The sequence below is a fragment of the Carlito syrichta genome, unplaced genomic scaffold, assembly GCF_000164805.1.
Source record: "Carlito syrichta isolate Samal-C Ts95f unplaced genomic scaffold, Tarsius_syrichta-2.0.1 Scaffold302918, whole genome shotgun sequence".
Lineage (NCBI taxonomy): Eukaryota > Metazoa > Chordata > Mammalia > Primates > Tarsiidae > Carlito > Carlito syrichta.
In genome coordinates, this window is record NW_007247014.1 from 225,015 (window position 1) to 247,446 (window position 22,432).

A 22,432-nucleotide genomic window follows, 5' to 3' on the forward strand; every position below is an offset into this window, starting at 1 on the left:
CAAGTCACTCACCTCAGCCTCCCAAAGGGCTGGGATTACAGGCTGAGCCACCAAGCCCGGCTTGTTATTTTGTTTTTTAGCGATGAGATCTCTCTATGTTGCCCAGGCTGGTCTTGAGCTCCTGACCTCAAGCAACCTTCCTGCCTCCGTCTCCCAAAGTGCTGGGATTACAGTCATGAGACACTGCACCTGGCCGAGAACATACGTTCTATGTGGAAAGAATATGTTGCTATTGTCTTAAATGTAGTTTCAATGATATCAAAGTGTTAAAAACAGGAAATCTACTTAAAAGAGTGACCAAGAGCCCATGTTTTATTAGTCACTTACATGAGCTTTGTTGTCCTCTTTTACTAAATATAGACACCATCCTCTATCTGGGTATCATATGAACACTGTTAGCTGCAACCAGCAACATACCTTGTGGGATTCCTTGTTCAAAAATTAAGAATTTCAAGGTGACTACAGCAGAGGATGAACCCTGGCATGGAGCCCTGTGGACTGCACACACACCACACTGAGGAAACTGGCTCTGCTGCTGATTGGATTTTCAAATGATAAGTGCACTCCTGTGCCTCTCACATCCTAGTGCACTCCTGTGCCTCTCACATCCCTTCCTCCCAGCACTTCCCAGTTACCTCTGCAATGAGCTCAGCAAGCCCTGGGTTGCAGAGTAAGAGCCAGCGTCTTGGGGTGATTCCATTGGTTTTATTCTGAAACTTGTCAGGTTCTAGCTCACTGAAGTCCTTGAATCTGGAGACAGAAGAGGCACATCACTGAATTTGACCAAAATGGCAGAATTCTGTACACTGGATAAAGTTTGGAGTTATCTTCAGGAAGCTAAGTATAGGCTTAGAAATATGAAATAAAGGTGGAGGGAGGGACTGATGGCAGCTGTGACTATCATCCTAAATAGAGATTCATTTGCAATTCAAGATAATTACAAGAAAAATTCCAATTCTAATCACCTCCATCTGACTTCTTGGCACTGACATATATACCAGACTTTTCAGCAGTATAGTTTTTTTTCCCCCTGGCTTCTATATCTAGAATCAGGACAGTTCAGAGAGAGAGAGGCATTTTTTTTCCCTTTTTTTTTTTTTGAGTTGGAGTACCACTCTGTCGCCCAGACTTGAGTGCAGTGGCCGCTCCTGGCCACCACAGCCTCGACCTGCTGGGCTCCGGCGATCCTTCCACCTCAGCCTTCCAAGTAGCTTGAACTACAGGCACGTGCTACCACGCCCGGCTAATTTTTTTGATTTATTGTAGAGATGAGGTCTTGCCAAGTTGCCCAGGCAGGTCTCGAACCCGCAGGGTCAGGCAATCCACTCACCTCAGCCTCCCAAATGCGTGTGATTACAGGCTGAGCCACTGAACCCAGATTCTTTTCCCTTTTTAAGAGAAGTTTTTGTCCGGAAGAAAATACTTCTAAACATTTAAACAAGGCCTTTCTCCATCCCCACATGCAAGCCAGCATTTACTTGCATCATTCTGTTAATGGCTCAGTGTCAGACCCACTGCCAGAGTAAGAGAGACTTACACTGCTGTCTTGATGATGTCTGAGTGGATTTTAGCCACACCATTCACAGCATGGGAGCCCACAATGCAGAGATGGGCCATGTTGATCCTTTTGCCTCCTTCCTCTTCTATCAGAGACATCCTTCTCAGGCGGTCAACGTCTTTAGGGAACAAGGCCACGATTCTCTAGCCAAAGGAAGAGAAAGGCTTTACTGGTCACCCAGGTTTCAAAGCCATACCGAGATAACATCGTTCACTTCCCAAGCAAAATCTCTAGCAGAGTGAATATAAAACTTCACTCCTGCAGAGAGAGGCCATCCCTCCATTTCAGCCCCTTTAAAAAGCTGTCTTTCCCAGAGCCCCCCTCAGACTGGAGTACTTTTGAGGTCTCCATGGTCAGAAGATGTTGGACCTCAAGTTGGTAAGGGGGAATCACTGTAGCCACCCTGAGCACCTTAAGACCTTATTCTCATAAGGGGTCAGAGTCTCTCTGAATGACTTACATCCAAATGCTTCTGATTTATCTCATAAATGATTTGCAGATGGCGAGGAAGCAGCTTCTCTACCAGGTCCACAGGCCAGCGCTCCAGGGCTTCTGGGAGCACCGTGTGGTTGGTATAGGCAAAGGTCTTCTGGGTGATCTCCCAGGCCTGGGGGGAAGGGAGGAGTCAGCTGCTTTCCTGCAGTGTATACCTCACCACACGGGGCAAACATCTTCTCAACTCTGGCCTGTGTGCAGCAGGACAATTCTAAGTGTATACAGTCAGATGCATTCTATTCCACTAGGTTCTTGAATGGTCCAGATAACAGAAATACTAGAGGTGCCAAAAAAATGTATACACATTTTAAGAGAGGTATTCTAAGTATGACCTTTCAGAGTACTTTTCAGAAGCGCCTGGATGTTGATGGTAACCACTTTGAGCACCTCTTGTAATTGCAGAAGACAAATGTGACTTGTATTCATCTTTTGTTATTGGTATATGTTTTTCCTTTCTTAAAATGTATATACATTTTTATTCGGCACCCTCTGTACGTTTTGGGATGGGGGAAAGCTATTTCTAAAACTGGTAAAACTTAAGACAGCATTCGGATAACTCTTCTCTGCTACCTTTACATGCCTTTTATTTATTAAATACAGACAGGTTGGTGAATGAAAACTTAACTTATACTCTCACCAGTTACAACATGTTTAAAATGCTGACTTCCAAAGCTACAGGGATGTTTTCAATGTGCTGTTTTCTGAGGTTAGATAATTTAATTTCAAATCATACTAGACATAAAAGTGGTAAACACGATACAGGCTACAGCTACTGATATGTGTCCCATTAGGAATATATTCATTGATTTTATAATTCTCCTTCCTGTAAAACACTAAGGATGGAGAATGTTGGTATCAGGGCAAAATATATCTTTAACTGTTAAGAGTCTGCAACAGTAACTTGTGGAGAAATATAAGGTCCAAATAGGCCAACAACAACTGGGTAGGTTATACTGAGAAAAGAGACCACAGGGAGAGATTTACAGATGTTACAAGAAACTTACTGACCACAATAAAAGTCATAAAAGCTTGCTCACCACTTAAAACATTGTTGTAAACTAACCACTGTAAATGTTGTAAACACAAAGTTAGCCATTGTTGTACACTAACCCTATCTTAAGGAGATCACCACAATCAGTCGTCTTACAGACCCCTTGTGCAACATGTAACTGACTTCTCTCTGCAGACCCCTCATACAACATGGAGCTAACTTCCTTCTACAAACCCTTCACACGACATACAGACAAATTCCCTCTCCAGACTCCTCACATGGCATGTAAACTCCCTCCACACAAACGTATAAAACGTCCTTCTAGTCTCTGCTTCTTCACAGAAAACAGTCTCACCTTGCTACACTGTCCATTGCTCCCTTGCAATGTATCTTACCTTTAATACATCTCTTTCTTAATTCACAACCATCTTGAAATATTCCTTTACCCTCCCTCTCTCCCACCCCCACTGTGATCTGGCCTCAGATGGTTGTGCATACAACATCACTTACTTTCAGAAACTAAAAAAAGTTTTTTGAAAGTCTTTCAATCTCAGGTTTTCTGCTTAATTAAAGGGGGAAAAAAAGCCAACTATCCAGACCTTGGACCAGGGCAATTTTTCAATATCCACAAAAATTCTCATCAGCTCAGGGATGGCGAGTGCAGGGTGAGTGTCGTTCAGCTGGATGGCCACCTGGGTGGGGAAAGACATCAAGGTGAAGGTGACTGATGGCCCAGGGTCTCCCTCTGGCGAAAGCACCAAACAACATGCCCGCCATCCAGGAAACGCTTGAAGCATGCCATTCCTACCCAGCGTGTTAGCACTGAGAGAGAAGAACGGATCTAACAGGCAATCCTGATCCCTCGGTGGATTCCACCTGCATCCACAAACTAAATACTTGCCTGATCTGGAAAGGCATCGAACACAGTGCCTGCACCGTCGCTGGAACCAAACTTGGAGGCTTTGAAACGTCGGATGATATCTTGCAAGGTTGCGGCCACCACAAAATATTCCTGCTTCAATCTGAGCTCCTTCCCTTCAAAAAACTTCAAGCCAGAGACACTGAATGAAAGTGATGCATGTTGTGGGTGTGGCCAAGACTGGTGTCTTCTGACCTAGGAACTTTAGGGCTAAAGCCCCTTGAATATTTGGTGAGAGATGACAGTATGAAAGCCAAAGCACAACCATTTGCTCTTTCCTGAAACCACATTAAAATGGCAGCAAAGGGTGTCTAGAAAGGTGAACAGATAAAGGAGAGTGGCAATAGCAACAACTTTCTAGAAGTTGAGAAACAGATGGATGAGTGCTAATTGAGCCAGACGACCCAAGAAAGCCAAATCCTGACCTGGTAGTGAAGAACCAAAAAGCAAGTTTTTTGCAAAGTCTTTCAACCTCCATTTATACATTGGAACCCTGAAGACCTAAGAATTGATAGTACCAAGTGCCTCTGAAGTAAGGGTGAAGATGAGAGAAAAGGTGTGCTGAGAGATTTTCTGAGGAGCGCTTGTCCTGTGACCTTACCCCCGATTCCCACAGCTAAGCAATTTCCTTTCCCAACTCAGGCAGAAGCTGGAGGTTTATCTTCTGGAGGTGGTAAAATGGGGGTCTCCAGGCTGCAGGGGCATCAGGTACAGTTGAACCCAGGAGTACCATCCCATGTTGAAGATGCGGGGGTTGAGGTTAAGTGAAAGTTTATGTGCTGAGTATTGAGATTCTTGGCCTTCTTCTCCCAACCAAGCTTTCGAACACAGGCAGCCAATATTCATTCCACCAGGATCAATTTTTTTGAGTTGGGGGTCTCCCTCTGCCACCTAGGGTGAAGTGCAGTGGCACAATCATGGTTCACCATAGCCTTGACCTCCTGGGCTCAGGCTATCCTTTCCCCTCAGCCTCCTGAGTAGCTGGGACTACAGGCGTACGCTACCGCATCTGGCTAATTTTTTTAGTTTTATTTTTTTGTAGAGATGAGGCCTCACTATGTATATCTCACTAGGCTGGTCTTGACCTCCTGGGCTCAAGCAATCCTCTTGCCTCAGCCTCTTAAAGTGCTGGGATTACAAGCGTGAGCCATGCCACTCTGCCAGAATTAATTAATTATTGATAGTAATCCAAGCTGAACTACACTGTCCTTATCAGAAGCACTGAAAACAAGAAGACAATCTGAGTATTAAAAATCTGAGTGTCTGTATCCATGCAAACAAACAACGTGAGGGCAGAATAAAGGTGTTTTCTGATACCACAGGGTCTCAAAAAATTGACCTCGCACATGCCCTTTCCCAAGAGGCCCTGAGAACATGTATACTACCAAGATAGGGAAAGACATGGAATCCCCCCCACCAAAAAAAGACCCTAGACAGTAAATGAGCACAGGGGGTTCTCAGAACCACAGAAAGAAGATTCTAAGATGACTGGAGCAGGACATCCAAAGAGCAACCAATCCAGGCACGATCCAGAATGACTCAAAAGACTGAGTTCAGGGGTCACAGACACCTGAGGAACCCGACTGGTACCAAGTCCCCAACCACCCCCCTCCTGCAGTCACATTCCTGGCAGGCATACATCAGGAAACACCGGCAGCTGCAGACTGTGTGGAGAACTGGGACTGACCAGGCATGTCCTACCTGACTGTGGGACGGGTGGACACTCACCATGCCTTATTGAGCTAGGAGTGTTTAAGGTGCTAGAAATAAAATGACTCTTTAAACACCATCCTTGACCTCAAGAAGTTCAGATTAGTAGGGAGAAGGAGGGGTGTCAACGAAGCTTTAAATACAATGCGATGATTGTTTAAAAACTTTAAGTTAAGGTATAGACATGTGACTTTGGGAACTTGGGTGATCAAGTATTTCTTTATCTGAGTCCCGAAAGGTGAGTAGAAATCTGTCTGATGAACACAGAGGAACAGAGTATTCCCTGTGGGCAAAGGAAGTCTTGCAAGGCATGGAGATGGGAAGGAACAGGTAAATAGTCTCACACCAATGGGCCTCATTGTTGGGTTAAAATTACGGAAGATCAGTCATTAATATGATACACAAGTAAAGTGACAAATGTGAAACTGTACCCACTAGAAAAAAAAAAGTAAATTAGGATGAGTTTTGTGTAGAGGTTATTCAATGATCTGATTTCAAAAACTATGAAGGAACAGGCTACCAGTGAAGAACTTAGGTAACATACCTAAGATTCTGTCCTTTTTGTAAACGATCCAAAGTCTTTCAAGAATTTTACTCAGGGAGCCAATATCTCACGAGCTGCAGTGTGAGGAAGGGAGCATCTTGCTTGGAAGCAAGGAATCTTCTTGGAAGAGACACTAATGTCTGGACTAGGGCTATGGCACGTTGAGAAAAGTGAATGAATTTGTTCTTGTAATGATAGTACAAAAATGATTTACCGACTCACCCTTAAAACAAACAAACAACCTATGATTCCTGAGAACTATCTTTTACCTAATAAATCTAGTCAACTTTTTATTTATGAACTTAGTATTTATTAATAATGTGAACTTAGTATTTATTAATAATTACTGCAGATGATTGTTTCCAAGTAAAGTTAGATTTGATCCTTACTGAAGATAGGAGGATGAATTTCAAGCCTCTTCCGGTGATACAATCCTTGAGACCTGGGTTTGGCTAGGCAGTATGGTTTCAGACTTGGAAGAATTCTTACTTTGACCACGAAATAGAATAATCTTTTGCTTTGGGTTAGAGATGTTTCTGAATGTACTGAAGTCAAAATGTTTTCCCCAAAGAAAAAAAAAAAATCAACATATACCATTAGCATCCTGAAAATGCTTCAGCAAATCCACATAATCCTCTTCCTTTCTGAGGAATTAGGGTTTAGCACCAAGTAGACATCTGGTCTTAAGGGCTATTTATGTCCTAGTCCCCATGATTCTTGTTTTCCGCCATCTTTATAAAGCAGAATACTAATTTGGTTGCTTCTGAGATTACTTAAAAAGGAAATCATTACAGCATCAAGAAAATATTACTCACAGAGAAGTTAGAGTTACATAAATTTATAACAACTAGAATCCATAGCAGTTAACTGAGATCAGTTGCAAATATTTTTTAATTAAAAAAATTTTTTTAGAATAAAATTTTTTCTAGAAAAAATTATTTTTAGAATAAAATTTTTTCTAGAAAAAAATTATTTTTAGAATAAAATTTTTTCTAGAAAAAAATTATTTTTAGAATAAAATTAAGACAATCACCTGTTTAAAAAAAAAGTTGAAAGATATACGTAAGTGGCAGAAGTAGCAAGTGTTTGTTCATGGGTCTGACCAGAGTTCCATATATCCACCTATCCTGGGGGCAGAAGGCCAGAAAGCGAAGAAAGGGAAGAGGCCAGGATGGAAATCCTCAGGGACTTCTGACTTTGCAGATCAAATTTCTGCATGGAAAGAAGTAGTGCTTCACTGGGGATATGGGTTTTGTTTTAAAATATATTTACAGACCCCCCCAATTTGTGGCAGGGTCACTAATCATGAGCAAAATACCAATTCTGATTTCATGAATTGTACAAATATGTTTTCCTGGCTTGACTGGGAGGAAAGTCTAAACAATTCAGGACGGATTATGGAGCTTATTCTGCACATGAAGGAAAAAAACCATATGAATAAGTGCTTTAATGGGTTACCAAATAAGCTCTATGAAAGAAGTTGCTTGTTGCCACTGAGAAACCAGCTTGATCACTCACATTGTCATTGGGATAGAGGACCCTAGAGATGTTCTCAGCCAGGTTTCGGTCCAGCACAGCCTGAATGTAGTCTCCAACGTTAACTGAGGGGAATTTTAAAAGAACAATAAATATACAAGCCAGCCATTGTTGTCGGAAGCCCTTCAGTCTCACTTGATGTGCATTGCATGCCATGTGGAATTCCTGAAAATCCCAATGAATTTGAACAAACCTTCATGCTGAGCTTCACATGAGAGTCTAAGAGGCCAACATGGAAGGACTGCTTTAAAAATGTCCTTCCTATTTGCTCCATCCAATGCCTGCTTAGTCACTGAAGAGTTCAGATCAGAAACTCAAGGCTTTTTCCTCAAGTTCAATTTGGTTCTCATTAGTAATCAGAAAGATTAAGCATGCCCATCAGGAAGGCAGGGCCCACGCTGTACTCACAGTCTCTGAGGTTAAAGTCATTCGGTGCCCGAGCAGACCAAAGGCGCATGGTGTTGACGGTGTTATTCATGTACCCAGGAACTGGGGTGTCATAGGGCAGAGCCAGGACCACCTGTGGGATTCAACAGAAGCAGCTGCTCAAGGTTTCTGAGGTGTGATGCTGCAGTTTGAACACTGGGCTGGGAGACTGCAGTGGAATTCTATTCCCGGATCCATTACTAACTCAAACTGTGTGAGGCCTAAGCCAAGGAGAGGGGGTCCCAGGGCTGCAGAGGGTCATGCAGGTCTCCCCCTTCTGGAACAATCTGGTGGCTGGAACCATTCAGACTGATGCTCCTTTTTAGCATTTCCATGTTGAAGTCCCATGTGCCCCTGGCCTTGATGTAGATGGAATAGAATGGAATGATGTGGTACTAGTGTTACAAAGAGGTGGCTGGGTATGGTGGCTCAAGTCTGTAATCCCAGCACTTTGGGAGGCTGTGACGAGAAGATTGCCTGAGCCTGTGGGTTTGAGACCAACCTGGGCAAATTGGTGAGACCTTGTCTCTACAATAAATAATAAAATTAGCTGGGCATGGTAGCCCATGCCTATGGTTCCTGCTACTTGGAAGGCTGAGGTATAAAGATCACTGGAGCCCAGCAGGTTGATGCTGGGGTGGCCGCGAGTGTGCTGCTGTACTCCAGCCTGGGCAATGGAGTGAGACTCCAACTCAAAAAAAAGAAAAGAAAAGAAAAGAAAGAGGTTATCTTTTCTGTTTTAGATCAAACCATTACTCTAATAATAATAATAAAATATGGTATGCAAACAGTGACAAATGTACCCACCAAAAAAAGAAAAAGTAATTAGAATGAGTTTTGTGTAGAGGTTATTCAATGATCTGATTTCAAAATGATGAAAGTCAGTGGAATAGAAAATTTATGAAGATAGACCATCCCATATGCTATTTAAAATGAGATGCTAGATTTTTAAAAGTTGTATAAGGAGTTATTTTAGGGATTCCTACAGTGATTTGCCAGATCAGCTGATAATTAGCTGAGTTGGTCTAAGAGGTAAACATTGGAAAATCTAGCTCAATCTTTGTGACAGTCGCTGACATAGAGAAGAACAGGAAGATGAACTATGTTTCACAGTACACTGAAAATGTATGTGAGAAGTGACTCATTTTTATTCCTGCCTCATCAGAGTCAAGCTCCAAGGAAGGAGAATGACAGAATAATTGAATCGGGGGATGCCAGATCTCATTTAGCACTACCTACTCATTGTGGAGATGAGGAGGCTGAGGTTGAGAGAGAAGTGACTTACCCAAGGTCATAGTCATGGCAGGGTTGAAACCCAAACACACATCTCTTTAATTTGTTCTGCTGGATTATGAAGGAAGGAGGCATTATAAACCATACTAATCGCACATATTCAGTCATGCTTTCATGATCACTATGACCTTGAAGTAATAAATCACCCCTGTTTAAATATTTCTTTTATGAAATAAAGGTTTCTGGAGATTTTTAAAGCAAGTTGTGATCAATCAGAGAAAGTCACATACAGAGTGGGATTGAGTCTGGGTTCAAATGAGATTTTGACCCTTTCGAAGCATAGTTGAGGCAGCCTGGGAGGTGTACAGCCCCTCGCCCCTTTCTTTTTGGTTTCTTCTAGAGATGGGGTTTTGCCATGTTGCCCAGGCTGGTCTGGAAATCCTGGGCTCAGGTGATTCTCCCACCTCGACCTCCCAAAGTGCTGGAATTATAGGAGTGAGCCATTGTGCCCGGCTTAAATGATAGCTATTCTTTTTTTTTTTAATTTTAATTTTTTGACTTGGCATCTCATTCAGTCATCCAGGCTGAAGTGCAGTGGCATGATCACAGCTTAACACAAGCCTTGAACTCCTCGGCTCAGGCAATCCTTTTGCCTTAGCCTCTCAAGAACTTGAGACTACAGGTGTGCACTGCCACATCCAGCCATGTCTTTTTTATTTTTTGTAGAGACAAGCTCTTGCTATTTTGTCTAGCCTGGTCTCAAACTCCTGTGCTCAAGCAGTCCTCTTACCTCAGCCTTCCAAAGTATTAGGATTACAGGTGTGAGCCAATGTGCCTGGCCGGGCCAGGACTTCTTTAACAGGCAATGTTTAGTCTCAGGCTCCATCAACCTGGGCCACTTGCTAAGAGCCGCACTGCTGTCTGAGGCTCTCCCGAAGTCCTCCCTCCTCCTCCTTCTCCCTTCACAGGTGTACACCTGCGTCTCAGTCTGACGCTTTCCCACCTCCTCCTGTTTCCTCTTCCCTTTCTCTTCCATAGGCATCCCCCAATATATCACTGATACTTTCACTCTCTCTGGTGAAAGTTTCCTGGAAGCCACCCCAGGCATGCACAGAGCATATCTGGCCTCATGCTCTTGGACCTCACTAGCTACCAGTCTGGGACTGATTGAGGTGATGGCTTCAATTCATGAAGCCGCACAGCTTGGGTCGCTTACTTATATTGCCTCTGATTCTGTGGGCATAGAAACGCTCTCCTCTAATTGGATGTCTGGATACATTATGAAACTATCTAGAGGTCCTTTGTGATACAAGTTAGCTCAGCAGTGGGACCCACAGTGTAAAAAGAATGCTTCCAGGGTTGACTGTGGAAACCACCTACTTTTAGACAAATCAGAAGCCACTGATGTAGTTTAAGCACTAAAATCTAATATCAATGACTTTCTAGTTTAATATCAAATGTGTGAATTCTTTAAGTATATTAATGACTAATTTGTTTCCAGCTTTCCTGATGATATTTGTAACCAATTATAACTTAGTTTGTGATCTATCATTTAATTAAAATTAAAAAAAACCAACATCAAAACAAGAACTTATCTTTAAATCACAGTATTAGTTTATTCTTTATATACCTGTATAACTATTTAACTGCCTATTTCAGCTTTTAATCCATCATTTTGTGTATTAAATCAAGTTACACTCAGATTAGGAAACAGTTTTTAGAATGTCTTATTTTTCCGAACTGTAAATAGTTTTACATGGATTAGCAAAAGAAACCAGCAGCTAAAAAAATATAGCATGGGTGATGGCTCCCTTAAGGCAAAATGAAATATTTATTTATGGAGAATAACCCACAAACCAACCAAGTATAGCATTACAGTACTAAATTGTAAAGTTTCAGTTTTCACATGTAAGAACATCATTTATTGGTCTTCACTATTTTTTAAAAAAAGTTTTTAAAGAATGGCCAGTGGTAAATCTTTTCCAGTCTGAGACTATATTTATTACATAAATTACTCAAGCGGAGCCTCCCAAGATTGGGCAGTGCAGCCCCATAGTTAATAGGGATTATTTATCAGGAAGTATGACAACAGCAAGCACAAACCACTCATGCCCTTGTTCAGGTACAGGTTAATCATCTAGCGGCAGGATCAATACATGCCCATGAAGTAAGTACACTTGACTTGACATCAGCATGATTTCTCTATACGTGATTTGGCACCAAATAACAGGGTATAGTTTGCAATATTTTGCATTATTTTTCGACTTCACAGTGAATAAGAACTTAGGTAATCTTTTTTTTTTTTTTTTTTTAGTCAGAGACTCACTCTGCTGCCCAGTCTGGAGTACAATGGCATACTCATGGCCACTGCAGCCTCGACCTGCTGGGCTCAGGTGATTCTTCTGCCTCAGCTTTCCAAGTAGTTGGAACTACAGGTGCGTGCCACCACCATGCCTGGCTAATTTTTTGATTTATTGTAGAGATTAGGTCTCATCAACTTGCCCAGGCTGGTCTCAAATCCCTGGGCTCAGGCAATCATCTCACCTCTGCCTCCCAATGTGCTGGCATGAGAGATGTGAAGGTAATTTTTTAAATTAATAATTAATGGCCGGGTGCAGTGACTCAAGTCTATAATCCCAGCACTTTGGGAGGCTGAGGTGAGAGGACTGCCTGAGCCAACGGGTTTGAGAACAGCCTGGGCAACTTGGTGAGACTTCATCTCTACATTAAATAAAAAAATTAGCTGGGCGTGGTAGCAAGTGCCTGTAGTTCTAGCTACTTGGAAGGCTGAGGCGGAAGGATCATCTGAGCCCAGCAGCTCGACACTGGGGTGGTCATGAATGTGCCACTGTACTCCAGTCTGGGCAATGGAGTAGATTCCAACTCAAAAATAAATAAATAAACAAACAAATAATTCAGTATCAAAATACATATCTATCCTTGAGAAATTTTTAAACTTATTTATATTTATTTAAAATAAATAAATATGGTGAGGTGAGGAATGACATTTAGGTTTATTCAATTTTGTGATCAACAACTTAATATAAAACTGGGGAGCTAATTATGCTGGGTATTCTAGAAATGATACTTCTCTGAGAAAGCTGATTGCAGAACGACCCTGGAAAACCATTTGATCTTGAGGAAGTTACTCCTCTCTTGGCCTCGCTTACCTTGTCTCCAAAATGAGTGGGCTGCACTAAGAGAAGTAACAGATTAATTTAGGAAGAATATACTCTATTATTTAATACACAGCATGCTATGCTCAGTAGCATAGATACATTATACTGTATGCTACATATTCATGTATGATCCACTGTGCTATACTATAGAAAATGCTTGTCGTGAGGACACTCTGAATACCTGGGTATCAATCCACTTGGTTCCGGTCTTAGTGTGTTCTACTTTTCCATAGAAGTGCACAGGCAGCATGAATTCTGGGCGGGACTTCTCCCAAGGGTTTCCATATCTGAGCCAATCATCTGCTTCTTCTACCTGCAAAAGGATACAGTATTGCTTAGAATTTATTTGTCAGGAGATGAAGACCTAGCACTTCAATTATATAAAATTAAAAATATCTATAACAGACAAAATTCAGGAATACTGGATACTGTTTTGTTATTGTCTTTCAGTCTAAATCAACAACAATGTTGTTTTAAACACAGCCTGAGATTTTTTTTTTTTTTTTTGAGTTGGAGTCTCACTCTGTCACCCAGACTGGAGTGCAGTGGCTGCTCCCGGCCACCGCAGCCTCGACCTGCTGGGCTCTGGCGATCCTTCCGCCTCAGCCTTCTGAGTAGCCAGAATTACAGGCATACGCTACCATGCCCGGCTGATTTTTTGATTTATTGTAGAGATGAGGTCTCACTGCCCAGGCAGGTCTCGAACCCGCGGGCTCAGGCAATCCACTCACCTCAGCCTCCCAAAGGTGCGGGATTACAGGCTGAGTCACCGAGCCCGGCTAGCTTGAAATATTTGATGTGTATTATTGTATTTAATCCTCACAGCAACCTAAAGGGTATAACTATGATTTATTTATTTTTTGAGAGAGAAGAAAAGATTTATTTAAAAGTAAATTAGAGAAAGAAAGAGAAGGGAGAGAGAAGATTCACCTCCCCAAGGTGGGGAAGGGGGCCAAAGCCCGGAAGCATGGCAATAACCATAGCTCAAAGAGCACATGGCCACACTAGAGTCTAGCAAGGTAATGGCCCTTCTTTTTTTTTTTTTTTTTTTTAAAGAGGAGAAACTGTAACTGCCCAAGGTCACACAGTAAATGGTAGAGTCAAGATTTGGTCTTAGGTCTCTGTATCCAGAATATGCATTATCAGTAAAGAAAAGCTACTTATAGAACACTCCAGAGCCCATGTCTTAACATCTGTAAATCCAATTGTCCAGCCTGTGCTCAAGAGAGAGGCATTCCAGAAATGTTTATCATTGGACACCTGGACTGGATAATCAATTCCACACAATGGATCAGTCGAGATTCTTGTGCCAAGAATACACAGACCCGTTTAAGAAGTACTACTTATACAACACGCCCTTAATAAAGCTTATTTCACCACCCTGGGCAACATAGCGAGACCTTGTCTCTACAAAATATAAAAACATTAGCCAGGCATGGTGGCACATGCCTATAATCCCAGCTACTTAGGAGGCTGAGGCAGAAAGACCACCTGAGCCCAGGAGGTGGAGGCCGCAGTGAGTCGTAATTGTACCACTGCACTCCAGCCCGGGTGAGAGAGTGAGATTCTAACTTAAATAAAATAAAATTAAAAATTTTAGTCCAGGTTCATAGCAATATTACATTTTATAGTCTTTGTTTACCTTAATCCTTATGTGATTTAAATCTGATAATGAACTGTAAATTATGGTTTATTTTGAAAGTAGCAGATACTAAGAGCTAAGAAACTTATTGACAACCTCAAATTTTCCCAAGTTTTTATGTCAATTTATAGAAAGTATTCCTTATAAAAAGTTTAAAACCCTGGTTTCTATTTAGGGTATCCTGGTCACCAAATAAATTTTGTTTTGCAACAAACAAACAAAGAAAAACACCAAACAAGAACAACAACAACAACAAAAAACACATTTGGGAGATATTTTTAAAGTAAATATTTTATTAGTGAAACCTTTACATATATAGTCATACTTTCCTTAACAACAGGGATCTGTCTGAGAATGTGTTGTTAGGCTATTGCATTGTTGTGTAAACAACATGGAGTGTACTTACACAACCCTTGATGGTATAGCCTACTGCACACTTAGGCTACAGGGTATAGCCTGTTGCTCCTAGGCTACAAATCTGTATAGTATGTTACTGAATACTGCAGGTAACTGTAATGCAATGGTAAGTCTTTGTGTATCTGAACATAAAAGAGGTACAGTAAAAATATGGTATAAAATATTTTTAAAGTGATACACCTGTATTGAACAGCTCCATTAAAATTATATGAGAGCCCTGTCATATATGTGGTCCAACATTGACTGGAATGTCACTATGCAGCACATGACTGTATATTGAAACATGGAATGGTGTTCTGGCAAGAAGTACCTTTGTCAATGGGATTTTCCCAAATATGGTTGTTTTACCTACTTGCTTCCTCTCTCTCACCTCTTAGGAGTCTCAACTTTAGTCTTAGAAGATTGCTTAAGAACTAGGACACAATGCTGGACACCTCATGATCATCAAACATGGGCTCAATTCCTGCCCCAGGACATGTGAAAAGAGAAACAAACACAGTTCCTATCTGTTGAGATTTTAGACAAAACGTTAATGTGAACAGCCAGACAAGCAAAGACACGTTCATTTACATTGATCTTGACTTTGTATCAAGACAGTCTGTAAGCTGCCCATTAATATTAACTACCAGCGTAATGATAAATGGAAAGGGGACTCATTAAATAGCATCAGAGAAGAGTCAGAGAGTCTCTGCAGGCAGGAGATAGACTGGAGCTAATCAGCAAATCACATCTTGGTAAAATGCAGATTCCCAGTAGGTCTGATGAGGGTCTGAAATTGTGCCTTTCTAAACAATTCTGGGGGCTCCTGAAGTTGCTGGTTTCTAGACCACATAAAAAGCAGCCAGGAGCTATAAGGTGATACAAAGTCAATAACTGTAATTCTGTAGTTCAGAACTGGAAAGTAAATTTCTGCTATTCCAGTCATAAAGAGAACAAAAGATAAAATACAATTTAATAAGGAAATGGTTGAAGTTTGCCAGTGGATAAGAAGCTTGTAAAGAGTCTCGTAACTTGTGTTAATAACTAGGAAATCTATGGCACATATGTGATGATATCCCCAAGTGATGAAAACATCTTGACTTATGTAATACTTTATGCTGCACTTAGTTAGGCAAGGGCAGATTTGGGGTTTTAAAATACTGGTCGGCCGGGCTCCATGGCTCAGCCTGTAATCCCGTGCTTTGGGAGGCCGAGGTGAGTGAATTGCCTGAGACCGCAGGTTTGAGCCCGCCTGGGCAACTTGGCGAGACCTCATCTCTACAATAAATAAAAATATTAGCCATGTGTGGTAGCGTGCGCCTGTAGTTCCAGCTACTTGAAAGGCTGAGGCGGAAGGATCACTGGAGCCCAGCAGGTCGAGGCTGCGGTGGCCGGGAGCGACCACTGTGCTCCAGTCTGGGTGACTGAGTGAGACTCCAACTATAAAAAAAAAACAAAAACCAAAAAAACCAAAAATAAAATAAAATAAAATAAAATAAAATACTGGTCAATGTGAACACTGCTTTCTGTAATGGGAAAGGGCTGTATGACTGTTTGCCTCATTCAAGTACTCTGGGCTGTTGTAAAACACACCTGGTGGTGTCGCATGAAACAGAAGGACAGTGAGACAGAAACAGTTTTCCTCCGAAAAATGTTGTGCATGAGAGAACCGATGACACCTTTTCTGCTGAGAAATGCTGTGGGACCATATGCTGTTCTGCCTCCAAGAAACTGGAGCTGGGTTGTGAACTTCCCATGGCTGGCTTGCTCCCATTTGCTCTCTTGAGGGTTCACTCCACAGTGACCAGGGAATAGTCAGCTAATTAGTCTTCATGCCATTAAGTTTGGCTTTATTTTTTTCCCTGCCAAATGATGTTTGGTTTTAACTCCATGGGGCTGACACGTTGTAGGAGATTCTGTTTGCTATTCTTTATTTTAAAACTCTTCCTGATTTGGTAAAGAATTAGTAAATAATTCTATCCATTTTATAAGGTTTAAAAACTATTTTGCAGCCAGAGGGTGCATGTGCAGGTTTGTGACAAAGGTAGTGTGATGGTGAGATTTGAGCTTCTGTTAAACCTGTCATCCAAGTTTGCAAACATGGTGCCCCATAGACAGGTTTTCAACCTTGCTCTGCTCTCTCTCTCCTCCCTTTAGGAAGCCTCATCCTCTGTGTCTGTTATTCCACTTCTATGACAAGCCTTGTTTTTAAGGTAGATTGAGAAAAACAGGTATTTCATAACCACAAATTGATCTGATAAGGTCTGAGGAGAAAGAGGGAATATCCTCCCCCCAACACGCACTTCCCCACCCCACCCTGCCCCTGCCCCCACTCAATCCACAGAAGCTTTCTTGCTCCACAGGAGCTACCTTGCTCCCTTGCAATGGACTGACAAATTGGTCTGTACATTTAGATTTCCATGTAGCCAGTGGTCCCCGGATGCACTAACATGTGGAGCCATATGAAAGGGGGTTGGGAGGGAGATGGCAGAAGAGCTTTTATCTCCATCCGAGTGGGCTGTCAAGTCTGTTTCACCCTAGAGGTTACACAGGGCTGAACAAAGCAAGCATGTGGCTCTGTGTAGCGAAAGGGCCAACCTGAGTGGGGGGCGGCAGCTGGACTGGGCATCTCCCTAAAGGAATTACTCAATGGAATCTGGATGCCAGCCAGCAACAAAGCAGAGGTCAGCTAAGGGGGCTCTGTCAGTGACTGAATTCTAAGAAATGCTTTTCCCCTCCTCTGTAGAGTACATGAAGAACCAGAGAACAAACATCAGGCGAGTCAACAAACTTTGCTTTCTGGTGGTACAAATAATTGAAAAATGTTTCTGGGGCCCACCAATAATTCAGCAGTGATAACTAGAAGCTTGCTGGGAACGTGAACCATGCATGGACAGGCTGCCAGAGGCTTGGCGTGGGCTCTAATTGGAGAGAAAAGGGTTACAGTGGATGCTTTGATTCAACCTGAGATACATACTGAGAGTGCCTTTCTACCCAGGATCTTGGTGGCTATTAAACTTTTATGTGAGGTCATTGCAATTGCCTTTCCTCTTCCTCCCAAGGGCCAGCTATTTTCATAGAGAACATTTCCTGAGAAGGTTTCAGTGATCTCCGTTAGAGTTCGTGGTAGGCCTAGAATTTTACCAACACAATTTCCTCAGAGGGATTGACGATGAACACGTTACGACTGCGTAGAGGCTAAACCAACTCCATCTTGCAGACTAATCTGCCATGTTGGCTTCTGGTTAACCCCCTTTCTGGGTGGGCCTCTAAGACCTTTCATGTATCTATTGTTCCTTGTGTAAGAACAGGCACTTACTGTAAATCCTGCTGTTAGGTCAAACAACCTTGATGTTATCGTACTTCAACTGTCCTACCCATCCTTTTTGAATCTCCTCTTTCCCATGGTATATAAACCCTAAGTCTGGGGGGATCCGCCATCTTGTCTCATTCCTGTCTGTGACACAGACATGGCTTCTGTTCCTAAGTCCCCATTAAATGTTTCCTTCTAAGAAACTAGATATATCAGGCTCTTTCTTCAGTCTCTCAGCTTCCTCAGACTTGGTGGGTTTGCAAAGACCTGCCCATCACAAAACAGACTGCAAATCTTCCTCGAAGAGACTCAAAAATTAAAAGTCCATCAACCTTTAGAAATTTCCCCAGGAAGTAGAATTTGCACCAGCCTTCTCTGAATCTGCCACCACAAGGACAGTGATACATGGCATGACCATACTCTGAAGAGGCATGCTGCTTCCTTGGCAGATTTTTTTTTTTTTTATGGAAATGGTTTCTTTTTCTACAGTATCACATATTTTATGTCTGTCCTTTAAAATACCATTCCAGTAAACAATGGAGGTGGTAAGTAAAATCATCTGCTCTTCTGATTCAATTTCAAGTCAAAATGGAACAAGTGATGATGGTTAGTAAGTGTTGGAATATTTTGAATTAGCAAAACCTATTTCATCTCCTGTTTTTCTTTTGGAACATGGAAAATGCATGGTCTGATAGGAGAGAAAGGGACAGCTTATTGGAATAAAGACCATTTAAAAGGAGCAAAAGTAAGTCATAATAAAGAGGGAACTTAGTCCAGTGCAGTGGCTCATGCCTGTCATCCCAGCGCTTTGGGAGGCCAAGGAAGGTATACTGCTTGAATCCAGGAGTTTGAGACCAGCCTGGGCAATATAGCAAGACTTTATGTGTACAAAAAGTTTTAAAAATTAGCTGGGCACGGTGGTGCATGCCTGTAGTCCCAGCTACTCAGGACACTGAGGTGGAAGGATCACCTGAGCCTAAGAGGACAAGGCTGTAGTGAGCTGTGATCATGCCACTGTACTCCAGACTGGGAGACAGAGTGTCTTCAACTCAAAGAAAAAGAAGGGGAAAAAAAAGTATTTTCATGAAATTTTGGAGGAAAATATCCTTGAGGAAAAAATTTTTTTTGAGATTAATTTGCTGAGTTTCCTTTATATCTTTCACTCAACAGTAGTTAAAAGATAAGAGACAAAATCCTTAAACATCCTGAGCTATAGAGAGTACCAGACTTTTAAAGACTAAAAACAGATACCATGCGTTGTTTGGTCAGGTTGGTTCAAAATGTTGGTTATATTGCATACTGAGTGTACAAAAGAACACTGAATGTGGGCCTGAAATCTGGGGATAGAGACGCAGTTTTGCCAGCGGTGCGAGTTGAGAGAACTTCACTTCTTAAGAGACTTCGTTTTCTCACCTACAAAATGGCCACATGCTTGCTGCTGTCAAGGCCTCTTGACTGAGATCATGAGTCAAAGATGTGCTCCTCCACCGTGAATGCTGCAGAGGATGAATGGTGGTGGCCTGCATTACGGCAGTCAGTGATAAAACTCTTCAGAGCACCCTTGTGAGGCAGGCACTGTGCTAGGTGCTCTGGACCTAGTGTTGGGTGGTAACGGCAGGCTCTCTGCTCTTAGAGAGCTCACATTTCAAAAGGGGAAGACTGACAGTACCCACCGATGCCAACCACACGCCAGAGGAATTAGTCAAGCTTCACGTTAAAGGTCCGTAAATTATAAATCACCCAGAGTTCTTTGAAAGAGAAGTACCTTAATGACACAATTGGAAAGATGGCTCACATACCTGCCATCCATCTCGAATCTTCTGATTGAAGATTCCGTATTCATACCGGATGCCGTATCCGTAGGCTGCAAGTCCCAGGGTTGCCATGGAGTCCAAGAAGCAGGCTAAATTCACCAGAGCACAGGGAAAAGGCAGTCATTAAGCTTAGCCAAAATGTCCAATCTTTCCCTAAGAAACACAGCAACCACAAAGCAGTTTCCTTCCTTCTTTCCTTCGTTCCTTCCTTCCTTCCCTCCTCCCTCCCTCCCAGGCTGGAGTGCAGCAGCACACACACAGGCACCGAAGCCTCAACCTGGGCTCAGGCGATTCTCCCGCCTCAGCCTTCCAAGTAGATGGAACTACAGTTGCACGCTACCACGCCCGGCTAATTTTTCATTTATTGTAGAGATGAGGTCTCATCAATTTGCCCCGGCTGGTCTCAAACCCACAGACTCAGGAAATCCACTCACTTTGACCTCCCAAAGTACTGGGATTACAGGCTGAGCCACCAAGCCCGGCCAAAGCATTTTTCTATGATAAACCACATTTGTCTTTTAAAGCACAAATGTCACACAAAATGAGCATTAATTTTTGGTAGTATTTTGCTAATTATAAAATTAATACTAAAGTTAGAAAATACAAACATGTATAAAGAAGAAAAAAAATCATCTATGACCTTACCATCTAGAAATAACCACCATGTACATTTTAATTGAGATAAGGAAGCCAACCTGCATTCAATTTGTCAGTGACTGTCCCTCACACGGTCCTTTCTAAGGGAAGCTCTTTCCATGACCTCCCTGCTTGAAAAGGCAGTCCCAGGAAGGTATAACTTACACATGACCCATTCCCTTCTAGCACCTGACTCACTAGTAGGATGGTCTATGGCCGACTCTCTTTCTTCCTGGCTAATGGAATCCATGGTTCAGTTAGCTGGTGACCATATGTGTCAGGGAGGATCAACCAGGAAGTGAATCGGGTTTGATTGGTCTAATCCTCTAAGCCGATCATAGTAATTCCATTTTCTTCATCAGTGATTGGCTTTGGCATGGGGATAGGATGATATTAACACAATGAGAGGTGCCTGGAAGTTGGTTGGATGCAGAAGACTTCTGGGAAAGATTTTCCTTGCTGCCACCATCTTTTTTTTTTTTTTTTTTTTAAGTTGGAATCTCACTCTGTCACCCTGGCTGGAGTGCAGTAGCACGCTCATGGCCACCATAGCCTACACCTGCCATGCAATCCTGCCTTAGCCTTCCAAATAGCTGGGATCACGATTGCCACCACATCCAGCTGATTTTTCTTGTTTAATTGCAGAGACGAGGTCTTGCTAATTTGTCCAGGCTGGTCTTGAACCCCCAGACTCAGGCAATCCTCTCACCTCCACCTCCCAAAGTGCCGGGATTACAGCTGCTACCATCTTTTTTACATGAGGGAAAGCCAAAAGGACCATAGGGACCTGGAGTCCTGACATAATTGTACTACTAAATAAACTAGTCTTAGAGTTCTTTTCTGGGATAGCACATGTCCTTGGTGGTGGAACCATTTTTTGCTAGGTTTTCTGTTACCTGACAGAGTATCTGATCCAGGACAGCTAACCAACAGGCTGGGTGCCAACTAAGGGGTTATACGCATCAGATGATCCCTCTCAGTAATTTGAACTGAGAGTTATACAGAGAATAAGGAAACACACCAGAGGAATTAAGACAGAAAGGAACATTTGAAGGCTGTCCCTCAAACAGAAAGAGCTTGAGTTAGGCTTGCGGTGCCGCTGTACAACAGAGCTCCACAAACACAAATGGCCAAGGCCTTCAAGTTATTCTCCCAACTCCTGTCCCTGTGCCCATGTGGGCTGGCTCCACTCTGCATCCTGTGCTCTGAGTTGTGGCTCTTGGGTTTTTCTTGAGTCCTGATCACATTATCCTGAGAGCCTGACCAGAATGGGGTCCCAACCTTGATTCCCAGTTTTATTCGCCACTTCTCTCTGTGATGTATCAGTCAACCAATGGAGGGAGGTCATTCTGTCTGGCACAGAGTGGGGTTAACCCAGCCAACACATACTGAAAGTTTTGGGCTTCACATAAAAGGCAGGCAGGCTGGGTTCCAGTCTTAGATGTACATTTCTTTGCCGCTGCTCATCTTCTTACAGCCCCATGGAAAGCCTATTAAATCGTCTGGAAAATAACTTTAAAAAAATGTGGCAAGTATCCCACAGGCAGAGGTTTTGTTTTGTTTTTTTCAAAAGGCAATGTTAAAGCACACTTCAACTAATGTGGCAGGGATTTAAAAAAATGAAACATGCAAATGGCTTTCTAGTAACTTAAATGTATGTGTAATATCAGAAGATTTTTGAACTATGTCTAAAAGTGAAGAAATAGATAATTATTTTTTATAGAGTATCATCTGATGTGTGTGTGTATCACACTTTTATTATTAAGTTTGTTTCACAAGTAATATGTTAATACATCCTCCTTTAAAATAACTTAAATGTTACAGACAAGAAAAATGAAAATGCTGGTGGCCTCTTTGATTGACACCCCAGTTCTGCACTCCTTCCTAAAGGGGGCCTCAGAGAGCAGTGTGGTGTTTAAAATTCCAGATATTTTTCCCTGCATATTTATAAATACATATGCTCACAGAAAATCATTTTTAAAAAACCTACATAGTATCACACTATATGGCTTTTAATGCAATTTGATTTTTTAAAAAACT

The 22,432-nt window shown here is 42.2% G+C and overlaps 1 protein-coding gene across 1 annotated transcript in view; it reads right to left on the reverse strand.

Moving 5' to 3' along the window:
- PYGL (glycogen phosphorylase L) overlaps window positions 1-22,432 on the reverse strand; it is a 34,304-nt gene that overhangs the window by 8,175 nt on the left and 3,697 nt on the right. The window contains exons 3-11 of the mRNA XM_008057271.1: window positions 19,742-19,845; window positions 12,773-12,904; window positions 8,162-8,273; window positions 7,736-7,818; window positions 3,946-4,089; window positions 3,644-3,736; window positions 2,019-2,165; window positions 1,538-1,701; window positions 636-750 (exon numbers count right to left, since the gene is read on the reverse strand). Of these exons, the coding sequence (XP_008055462.1) occupies window positions 636-750; window positions 1,538-1,701; window positions 2,019-2,165; window positions 3,644-3,736; window positions 3,946-4,089; window positions 7,736-7,818; window positions 8,162-8,273; window positions 12,773-12,904; window positions 19,742-19,845 (1,094 nt within the window). The remainder of the gene's footprint in view (window positions 1-635; window positions 751-1,537; window positions 1,702-2,018; window positions 2,166-3,643; window positions 3,737-3,945; window positions 4,090-7,735; window positions 7,819-8,161; window positions 8,274-12,772; window positions 12,905-19,741; window positions 19,846-22,432) is intronic.